General features: G+C 39.2%; 1 protein-coding gene and 1 pseudogene across 1 annotated transcript; both read left to right on the top strand.

Annotated features, from left to right (window-relative positions):
- The first annotated feature begins 8,616 nt into the window (after positions 1 to 8,616).
- LOC132637536 (photosystem II D2 protein-like) lies at positions 8,617 to 9,012 on the top strand. Its single transcript, XM_060354612.1, has one exon. It carries the CDS (start codon positions 8,617 to 8,619, stop codon positions 9,010 to 9,012), a length of 396 nt encoding a protein of 131 aa, XP_060210595.1.
- On the top strand, positions 8,683 to 9,777 carry LOC132638446 (photosystem II CP43 reaction center protein-like; annotated as a pseudogene).
- The last annotated feature ends 2,556 nt before the right edge of the window (positions 9,778 to 12,333 follow it).

Here is a 12,333-nt window from a genome sequence, read left to right as displayed (position 1 = left end):
TACTCATTTAATGATCTTTTTATCATCTTTATACTTTTAGCGTAGGAAAATCATATTTCAAATGAAAACACAAAATACTTTCATATACATGTGCCTTTAGGCTATCAAAATAATACATATATATATATATATATATATATATATATATACAGTGGCGACCTCCTGAGACCATCTAACCCGCACTACGTATCTACGAGCCTCTACTGGAGTACTGAACATAGGGACGGGACAAGACCCCGTCATGCCCAAAAATACATATACATGACAATATACACAAAAGAATAATCAAGCACCTCCGGGACAAGGGAGTGCTTCCAATCAACTGACAGCTACTACGGGTCTGGATCGAGCTCTCCTGCCTGTCTACCTGTGGGCATGAACACAGCGTCACAAGAAAACGGACGTCAGTACGAACATTGTACTGAGTATGAGAGGCATGAACAATGAAATAAGATAATGATGAAAAGAAGACATCAATATGGAACCTCTGAATCTGACTGTCAAGTATAAAGAAAATAAGCCATGTTGTCTTACTCATACTCATCATCATATCATATATGCATAATGTATAAACTGCCCGTCCATATCAGATCGGTGTGTTAATCAATAACATTAGCCTGCGTCCAGGCCTCCCGTGTCCGGGGTATCATCTCATGCCACCCACTAGTGGTGTCTACCCATGCCACCCACTAGTGGTGTCTACCCATGCCATCTGGCCATGGTGTATACGTATAGCTGCCCGCCTTAGTGGTGACTGCCCGGCCAACTAGGCGCGGTATATCATCATCATCATAATATGCACATCGTGGTATGCTTATCTTATCATAGTACATCCATAAGGCTCAAGATCAGCTATACTTTATCGGGGTGACGTAAGGTCATGATCCCCCGATTTCATTATGGAGCAATCATCGACATCCTGCCTCACCTTGAAGGAATGAGCATATAAGGTGAGTGTAAGCAATAAATCGTATCATTAACATCATAGGGGTATCACATCATATGTATTAGAATTTCTATACTTTACTCATTACCTTGTGTAGCTAATTATAAACATAGACTCATCTCTTCCGGAACTTAAGAGATTAATAGATAAGGAAGAGAGTGATGCTAAAGGATTCATGCCATAGAAAGAAAGGACTAGCCTCACATACCTTTGACGTTTAACTAGGCTAGCGCTTGTTTGTTCTCCTTCGATATCTCGTTTCTACCTTCAAGAGAGAATTCGCATTTGCGTTAGTTAATCAACTATAAGAATGCGCCACTAATTATAGGGAAGGTTGGGCAACATTTCCTTTGTTTATACTACTTTTCCCATATCCTACATCAACTCCCAAACGCTCACAACAACATCCACAATATTGTAATCGACAATCATCATTCATATACATTAACCACAATCCACCATCTCCCTCCAATTTGTCCATATTTATACTTATAACTCATTATTGCGTTTTCGCATATATAATACTTATTTCATAGTTTAAACGTCATTTATAACGTATTCATAACCACAACATATCAGCATTCATGATTCAATCCAACCCCTATTCAATCATAGCACTATTCCCCCCTTTTATGACCCATTTTCCATGTCTTTCTATAATTCAGGTATCTTAGCTTTCCAATACCTTAAAAAACATGTTTTAGTCATGAATCTTACCTTAGATGATGGTTGAACAAGCCTTGAATGGAATTACTCCTTTAGCACCACAACCTACTTAACTTCTTTTGGGTTTTCTTGAAAAAGATGAACTTTAGTGTGATTCTTATACTTGATTTCGTGGGTTTCATGTAGTTGATCACTAATTTCCTTTGGTTTTCTTGTGATGAAGATTAGAGAGTATTCTAAAGGCTTCTTAAGAGAAATATCATGGACTTGAAATGAATTGAATGAGGTTAGGTCTCCTTTTAATGACTTAAAATCTATTCCGGAATGAACAGTGACTGAAGTGCACAGTTGTCGTAAACCCACTTTACGGGTCGTATACTGGTTTACGGTCCATCCTTCCCGACCGTATTTAAGTATATCAGAAACAGAAAGGCATGTTGGAGATCATGGCAATTTACGACTCAGTTTATGGGCCGTATTTCGATTTACGGTCTGTATTCCAAGTCGTATTTAACCATTTGCAGCCTTTGACAGAGTTGAAATTTTGGAAGGTTGGAGGACGATAGTAGTTTACGGTCCGTAAACTACTTTACGGGGCGGTATTCCACTTTACGACCAACTGGGCCAAAGTGCAAACCTGCAACTTTTCACTATACGTTCACGGGGAAATTTTTGAGGTGTAATAGTGTTGATGCAACATGGTAAGGTGATTGCGTATGCTTCAAGGCAATTGCGGAAACATGAGACGAATTATCCAACCCATGATCTAGAATTGGCCGCAGTGGTTCATGCATTAAAGATATGGAGACATTACTTATACGGTGTCCATGTGGATATTTATACAGATCATAAGAGTCTTCAGTATATCTTCAAGCAGAAAAAGTTGAACTTGTGGCAACGACGATGGCTGGAACTGCTAAAGGATTATGATGTTGATATATTGTATCACCCCGGAAAAGCGAATGTTGTGGCTGATGCTCTTAGTCGTAGATCTATGGAAAGTTTGTGTGGTGTTCAACCAAAGAAAACAGAAATGGCTCGTGAGCTCTAGCAGTTAGCTAGCCTAGGAGTTCGAGTAGTGGACTCAGGTAGCAGGGGAACTACTATTCAGAATTCAGTAGCCTCGTCGCTAGTAGCAAAAGGGAAAGAGCGGCAATACGAAGATTCCATAATAATGCATTACAGAGATACCCTCCCTCAGAAAGAAGAGTCATCATTTGAGCTTTCAGGAGACGGAGTTCTCCAATGCCTATGCGTTCCTGATGTGGCAGGTTTACGCCGCCAAATATTGGGAGAAGCTCATTGTTCCCGTTATTCAGTTCACCCCGGTGCGACGAAAATGTATCATGATCTTAAGTCTATATATTAGTGGAATGGGATAAATAAAGACATAGAGGAATTCGTGGCTCAATGTCCCAACTGTCAACAAGTGAAAATCGAGCACCAAAAGCCGGCCGGATTGTTGCAAGCTATAGAAATTCCAACTTGGAAGTGGGAAGTAATTAACATGGACTTCATTACAGGCTTACCCCATTCTCGACGTAAGTATGATTCCATATGGGTGATTATGGATAGACTCACTAAGTCAGCTCATTTCTTACCAGTCAGAACGACATATGTTGCAGAAGACTATGCAAAGCTCTAAGTTAAAGAGATAGTGCGACTTCATGGTGTTCCAGTATCTATTATCTCAGACAGAGGAACCCAGTTTACAGCCAATTTTTGGAAATCCTTTCAAGAGGGTTTAGGGACCCAAGTGAGCCTTAGCACGGCATTTCACCCGCAAACTGATGGACAAGCTGAGCGTACCATTCAGACTCTTGAAGATATGTTGCGGGCATGTATGATAGATTTTGCAGGAAATTGGGATGATCACTTGCCACTCATTGAATTTGCTTACAACAATAGTTATCATTCTAGCATTCAAATGGCACCGTATGAAGCTCTATATGGGCGAAAGTGTAGATCCCCAATTGGGTGGTTGAAGCAGGAGACGCTAAGTTGATAGGGCCAGACTTGGTCCAGCAAGCCATAGGTTGTTAGCAGCCCAAAGTTGTCAAAAGTCCTATGCGGATAATCGTCGAAGAGACTTAGAGTTCCAAGTGAAAGATTGGGTATTCTTGAAGGTGTCACCAATGAAGGGTGTAATGAGATTTGACAAAAAGGGGAACCTTAGTCCCCGCTACATTGGACCCTACGAGATTGTGCGCAAAGTAGGCAAAGTGGCCTACGAATTAGATCTACCTCTGGATTTGGAGTCAGTTCATCCAGTTTTCCATGTCTCGATGCTTCGAAAATGTGTTGGAGATCCTACTAGGATCGTACTAATAAATTATGTACAAACAGAAACGTTGACCTATGAAAAGGTACCCATTGCCATACTAGATAGGCAAGTACGGAGGCTTAGAAACAAAGAAGTAGCCTCAGTTAAGGTTTTATGGAGAAGCAGTAAACGAGAAGAAATGACATGGGAAGCGGAAGAAAGTATGCGATCCAGATACCCGCATTTATTTCAGCCCTTAGAAGAAATCCAAGATGAGATGTCAAGATCCTAAGGTGTGTATGTTTTCCTTTTTATGCTTTTGGGTCGTGTGTGGCCAAATTCTATTGCTATTATGTTGTGGCCCAGTGAGGCATTGCTATTTTGGGTTGTTGTGACAGGATGGTAGTGCCATATTATAGGGGAAACTCTAGCGAAATTTTCGTAGAATCCCCGAGTGCTTAACATTCGAGGACGAATGTTCTTATGGGGGGGGGGGGGGGGGGGGGGAGAATGTTACACCTCGGAAAGTTTTCCGTTGATGCACAAGCGAATAGGCTAGTGAAGAGTACGAGCATACGATATTTCCATAAGTAAGAAATGACATTCGATGACCCTAGTTAAGATTTCAAAGATGTTAGAGATAGAGGAAGAAAGTTGGCCAAGCGAAGGCAAGGCATACGATAGGTATCGGAAAGGAATCACGAGTAACGAGTTAATGAGGACTTAATGATGTCTTGGAGAAGAGTGATAACATCCCTTAGATTGGTATTGAGGTGTTAAGCAAGTGCTAAGAAGGTCCCACAAGGATTAGAGATCAACGAATCGACGAAAACGAGCTTCGGAATAACTGGGGATTATACGGCCAAACATACTGGCCGTATAAATCATACGGTCCGTATGTTAGGACCGTATAATCATCCCAGAATGGCATACTTATCTGGACCAAACATACGGCCTAACATACAGCCCGTTTAATATGTACGGACCGTATGTTGGTCCGTATACCTGGTCGGGATCAGTTTTGGATCATTAAATAAGGGACCAAGTCTTATTTCATTTCACTTCCATATCACACCCCTTCTCTCTAAAAAATCTCTCTACATTTATTCCACAAGAATTCAAGAGGTATTAGTTATCAACAACATAAATTAAGTGCATCAAGTGTAAGAAAACCCATTAAAGATCATTCAAGTCAAGAAATCTCATTGGAGATGAACTAGGGTTTTTGTTCAAGTGGAGTGTTACCAACCAAGGCTTGTTCCTACAACATGTAAGGTACGATTTATGGTTTTTCTATGTTGTTTAAGGTATTTGAGAGTTGAAATACTTGGATTGTAGAAGGATATAGAAAAATGGGTCATGAAAGTGGAACGGTGCCATTTTGAGTAATAGCTTGAATTGAGTCATGATTCTTAATGTGTTGTGATATAAATGTGTTGTAAATGATGTTGAGAACACGGGATAGGAAATGTATGTGAATGAACGTAGCCGTGTGTTATGACCACGGATATGGGTGATTGAGAGTGAATTGAGAAATGTGGATAATGAGAATGAATAAGGACTATTGTTATGATATTGTAAATGTATTATTGACGTTTGGCAGATGATATACGCTATGGAGGAATGTCGTACAAATAAAGGAGATGTTGTTCGATTTTCTCTAGTTTAGTCATGTATGCTAGCTATCGATTTCTAATAATAGTATGACTTTAATGAAGATAGAGACGCGAGCGTTGAAGGAGAACGTGCAAGTGGTAAATAGTTGAATGGAAAGGTATGTAAGGCTAACCCTTCTTTCATAAGGCATGGTTCTTTGGCCAAACATCTAAATCTGCTATAAGTCTATGATGTCCTTCAAATGATTCGATCTTCCGAGCTAGTAAGCTCACGATTCTTGATATGCTACGATTGTACTAAGTTCCTCCTATGACGAGTAAGCCTATAAAGATAAATGTAATGAATGACGAGAATAGTGATAATGATGTCGATGATGACTATAATGGTAATAGCGATGACGGTAACGATGACGATGATGATATTGATGATAATAGTAAAGATGCTTATGAGCTATTATGTATATGTATCGATATATGACTATTATGGGACCCCGAGCTTATAAGGCTGGGTAGAATATGTATGTATGTTTATGTAACGCGCGTGCACCACTGGAGTTGGGTACGGACAACACTGAGCCTTGGTAAGGCCAGGTATGTGTAACACTGAGCTTTGGTTGGCCAGGTATGTATGATCACCGAGCCTAGCTATGGTCGGGTACGTGAAACACCAAACCTTCGTGGTCGGGTATGCTAAGTAAATGATATGTGTAGGACATGAATATGTGTATGCTATGGGTAGGTATAAGATATAGGTATGAGTATGAATATGAATATGATACGATTACGAATAAGAATATGTACATGATATGAATGTGAATAAGGATATGTAAATGAGTACGGATATGAACATGGATGTGGATACAGATGTATGTACACAATCACGCACTCGAAATGGAAAGTTCCTATGTAAGGCAAGTAAGTGCTTATGACGATGATTCCACTATCTCCCATCTTATGCTATTTCTTATGTTGCTTATTATGCTTCTATATTGATATTGATCATGCTTTACATACTCAGTACATTCTTCGTACTGACGTCCTTTTATTTTTGGACGTTGCGTCATGCCCGCATGTGCCCAGGGAGACAGACTTGATCCATAGCTACATTCTCAGGGGCTGCATAGCGGAGCTCCATTTCATTCGGAGTTATAGCTTTTGGGTACTTATTCTTTTGTGTACATAATTATGGGCATAGCGGGGTCCTGTCCCGCTTATGTGACATGACATACTCTCCTTAGAGTCTCGTAGACATGTGTATATGGTTAGATATGTTTGGCCTTATCGGCCTATATTTTGGATTTCATTTTGTTAGCCTCGTCGGCTTATGTACATTGATATGGGCATAGATGTCAATGATGATATAAAGGTATTGTTGTCCAATGGGACTAGTATGATTGATGAATAGAAATATATGTTTTATTATGTGGCTCACCTAGATGTAAGTAAGTGTAAGCTAAGGGGGTGCCCGAGTGGGCTAGCACCGGTTGCCCGTCGCGACCCTCCGGTTGGGTCGTGACATCTATCCTTAGAGGATCACCCATCATATAAGGAATTTAGTAGAATCGTAAACATAACGAGAATCATGAGTTTAGTAGCTTTAAAGGTAGAATCATTTGGAGGTTAATATAGACTCATGAAAGAATAGATATATAGCCAAGGAACCATGCCTTATTGAAAGAATGGCTAGCCCTACATACCTTTTCGTTTAGATATTCTATCACTTGAACGTTCTCCTTCAATGCTCATGTTTCTACCTTCATTAGAGTATATACTAACATTAGATAATGGATAGCTTAGCATACTTGACTAAAGCTAGAGAAAATTGGGTAGGATCTCCTTTGTTTATACAACTTTCTCCATATCATATATCAACTCCCAAAAGTTTATAATAACTCTCACAACATCATGAGCAACAATCTTCACACACCTATATTATCCACATTTCCCAATTCACTTCAAATCATCCATATCCATGGTTATAGCACACTATTACATTCACTCATATAAAATGTCTATCCCATGTTCTTAATATCATTTATAACATAATTATAATCACAACATATCAAGAATCATGACTTATTCCAAACTACTTCTCAAAAATGATATTATTCTTACATCCATGACCCATTTTCTATCTCCTTCTACAATCCAAGTCTTTCAACCTCTCAATACCTTAAACAACATGTAATGACCATAAAACTTACCTTAGATGGTGTAGGAATGGACTTTGGGTGGAAACACTTCACTTGAGCAAAACCCTAGTTCCACTTCCACTTGGCTTTCTTGCCTTGGATGAACCTTAATGAGTTTTTGCACTTGATTCTCTTGGTTTGATGAAGTTGATCATCAATTTCTCTTGAGTTCTTGTGGAAAAGGTGTGGCGTAATATTCTAAAGAGTTCTTGAGAGAAGGGGAGTGAAAATGAAATGAAATGAAATGAACTTGCGTCCCTTATATTAATTTAGAACTTGTCCCGACTCAGTTCTACCTACCAACATACGGTCCGTATAATTTATATGGACCGTATGTGTGGCCGTAGATTTGGTCCAGAGAGGGCTGCCAGTCTGGGTAGAACATACGCCCTAACATACAGCCAGTATATTTTATACGGCCAGTATGTTGGACCGTATAATGCCCAGCTTTTTTGAAACTCGTTATCGTCGACTCGTTCGATCTCCAATCCTTATGGAACCTTCTTAACACTTGTTTAACACCTCATTAACAATATAAGGAACGTTATAAATCTTCTCCAAAACATCATTAAGTCATCATTAACTTGTTACTCGTAAATCTTATCTGATACATAACGTATACCTTGCCTTTCTTGGCAACCTTTCTTCTCTTACCTCGAATGTCTTTGAAATCTCAATTAAGATCATAAAATGCTATTTCTTACTTATTGAAACATCGTATACTTCGTGCCCTTTGTTAGGCTATTCACTGTGCATTAACGAAAATTTTTACGAGGTGTAACAATGATCTTACGATATGAACCGACAAATGAGTAAGCGAGCTTCCATATTACTCTACTCTTAGAAGCATTAGAAGTACTTCAGTCTTTGATGTTCATGTAACCTATTTATGATGGTTCCTTCTGTTCATGGGTCTTGAATCCATTTCATATGATGGGAGTTTCCGGTGTATTGGGCGCTGCTTTGCTATGCGCCATTCATGGTGCTACCAGAGAAAATACTTTATTTGAAGACGGTGATGGTGCAAATACATTCCGTGCTTTTAACCCAACTCAAGCCGAAGAAACTTATTCAATGGTCACCGCTAACCGCTTTTGGTCCCAAATCTTTGGGGTTGCTTTTTCCAATAAACGTTGGTTACATTTCTTTATATTATTTGTACCAGTAACTGGTTTATGGATGAGTGCTCTTGGAGTAGTCGGTCTAGCCCTGAACCTACGTGCCTATGACTTTGTTTCTCAGGAAATTCGCGCAGCGGAAGATCCTGAATTTGAGACTTTCTACACCAAAAATATCCTCTTAAACGAAGGTATTCGCGCTTGGATATAGACTCAAGATCAGCCTCATGAAAACCTTATATTCCCTGAGGAGGTTCTACCACGTGGAAACGCTCTTTAATGGAACTTTAACCTTAGCTGGTCGTGACCAAGAAACCACCGGTTTCGCTTGGTGGGCCGAGAATGCCTGACTTATCAATTTATCCGATAAACTACTAAGGGCTCATGTAGCCCATGCCGGATTAATCGTATTCTGGGTCGGAGCAATGAACCTATTTGAAGTGGCCCATTTCGTACCAAAGAAGCCTATGTATGAACAAGGATTGATTTTACTTCCCCACCTAGCTACTCTAGGTTGGGAGGTAGGCCCTGGGGGAGAAGTTATAGACACCTTTCCATACTTTGTATCTGGAGTACTTCATTTAATTTCTTCTGCAGTATTGGGCTTTGGCGGCATTTATCATGCACTTCTGGGACCTGAGACACTTGAAGAATCTTTTCCCTTCTTGGTTATGTCTGGAAAGATCGAAATAAAATTACCACAATTTTAGGTATTCACTTAATCTTGTTAGGTATAGGTGTTTTTCTTCTAGTATTCAAGGCTCTTTATTTTGGGGGCATATATGATACCTGGGCTCCGGGAGGGGGAGATGTAAGAAAAATTACCAACTTGACCCCTAGCCCGAGTATCATAATTGGTTATTTACTAAAATCCCCTTTTGGAGGGGAAGGATGGATTGTTAGTGTGGACGATTTAGAAGATATAATCGGAGGACATGTATGGTTAGGTTCCATTTGTATACTTGGTGGAATCTAGCTCAATGTATAAAGTTATTCATACATTACATTCATTCATATATATGTATATTGACCCGTGGCCAGAAGGCGTTATCTACGCAAGTATTATATACATATGAGGTATGGGAAAATGGATAAGTGTTATATACGCATTACCACCTGATCAGTTGGTGCACTATGTTGATGATATAAGGATCGAGCTGCACGTACCGCAACAATGTATATGATGATGGCCGCAAAGAAGCCGATATGATATGAGAAAAGAGACAGGCATTATATACGCACATATATCAGGCGTTATATACGCACACATATATAGATGTATGACCTTCATTGATAGGCATGAACATGCATATTATGCGCCCACAATGGCATTTTTAGTTACACAGATTTATGCAAATACAGACAGATACTAGTTCATACAAGTACATACAGATAGTCATTTCAGCTTATGAGTTTCAGATTTCATTCATGATGATTATTCATATGTTGCTCTTATGCTTTACATGCTCAGTACATTATCCGTACTGACTCACCATTGCTCGGGGGGCTGCTGTCACGACCCAGCTAGGGGCCGCGACGAGTGCCCGGGGCTAACCACCGAGCACCGCTCGTACTATTACTTCTTAGACTCATTCAACAATCATTTATCGATTTCATGCTCATTTTACCAAAAGAAACTGCTTTTCATTACAAAACATAATGATTTTATACAATAACATATATCAATATATTTACACAATATCCAGGTCGTGAAACCACATAACCCACATTGAGTATCTACGAGCCTCTATTGGATTACACATCCAACTGTACACAAAAGATTCATCATGAGCACCTCCGGAACAAGGGAGTGCTTTCAGTCAGCTAATAGCTTCTAAGATTCCGGGGCAAGATCTCCTCCCTGTCTACCTGTGGGCATGAACACAGCGTCCAATGAAAACGGATGTCAGTACGAACATTGTACTGAGTATGTAAGGCAGGAATGAAATGAACAATGTCATAGAAGCATCATGAATCATAAGAAAAGCTATAACCTGCTTGAGTGTTATAAGCAACATACTTTTTACATATATCGTATTTTACATCATCATAGTATATGTTTTTTCATATCCCATATATCATCACAACCATCATCACATACATCATCACATACTTCATCACGTACATCATCACATCGTACTCCGCATCATTACCCGCGTCCGGGTAATCCTCATATGCCGCCCACTAGTGGTGATCATGCCCGGCCAAATAGGCACGGTGGAATCTTATCATCACAAAATCAATCATAACACATCACTATTGCACATCTCATAACATAGCATCATCTTATCATTTCTTGGTATTTTATACATATCATCATCGTATTACAAACTACCATTGTTAATCATCATATAGACATATCATACATTAGCAGTAAGAGCATACGTTAAGCTTTAAGGGCAACCACACTATGTCGGGGTGACGTAAGGTCGTGAACCCCCGATTATATTATGAACGTTTATGAGTATCGTGCCTCGCCTTGAAGGAAATAGAGCATAAGGCGAGTGTTAACAAAGATAACATCATTAGCCTTATAGGAACATCATGCCACAATTTCTTGAATCGCTATACTCTAGCTCATTATCATCACCATCATATTCATATGTAATTCAATATATTGAAGGACTCATAGGCTTCGTTTTGTAGAAGGATTATATAAGACTTGAAGGATTCATGCCTTTTGAAAGAAACGATAAGCCTCACATACCTTTGTCGTTTAACTATGCTATCGTTTGCTTGATTTCCTTTGATGTCACGTCTCTACCTTCAAGAGAGAATTCGTACCATCATTAGTCAATCGACGAGAAGAACGCGCTACTATTTCTAGGGAAAATTGGACAGCATTTCCTTTGTTTCTACTACTTTTCCCATGTTTCATTTCAACTACCAAACATTCACAACCACACTCACAATATCGTATCAACAATCGTCATTTATCTACATTTACCACGTTCCACCATTTTTCTCCAATTTCTCCACATTAATGGGTTTTTTCTCATCATCACATTTTCTCATACATCACACCTATTTCATGGTCTACACGTCATTTATAACATATTTATACTCCCAACTCATCAACATTCATAATTCAATCCAACTATCATTCAACTATGGCACTATTCACATTTTATGACCCATTTACTACATTCTTCTATAATCCAAGTGTTTCAACCTATAAATACTTCAATCATCATGAGAAAGTCATAAAAATTACCTTATATGTGGTAGGAACGAGCCTTGAGTAGCAATACTCTTCTATACCAAAAACCCTACTTCACTTCCTTTGCAATTTCTTGGTGTAGATGAACTTTGATGAGTTTCACACTCTTGATTTCATGGATTTAGTGTTGTCGATCTTGATTTTCCTTTGCTTCTCTTGTGGATGAATATTAGAGAGTATTCTAGATGTTTCTTGAAGTGTGGAGTGAAAATGAAATGAATGGAATGAAAAAGGGTCCCTTATACTTAACTTAAAATCTGATTTTTATGAACAGTAGTCGAAGTGCACAGTGGTCGTAAACCCAGTTTACGG

Source organism: Lycium barbarum, chromosome 4 (genome assembly GCF_019175385.1).
Source record: "Lycium barbarum isolate Lr01 chromosome 4, ASM1917538v2, whole genome shotgun sequence".
NCBI lineage: Eukaryota > Viridiplantae > Streptophyta > Magnoliopsida > Solanales > Solanaceae > Lycium > Lycium barbarum.
The sequence above is the reverse complement of the archived record's forward strand: the minus strand, read 5'-3'. Positions and strand labels throughout refer to the sequence as shown.

What these genes read in the sequence shown, in the direction of transcription:
- LOC132637536 (XM_060354612.1), top strand. Translation starts at nt 8,617, where the DNA reads ATGGGAGTTTCCGGTGTATTGGGCGCTGCTTTGCTATGCGCCATTCAT.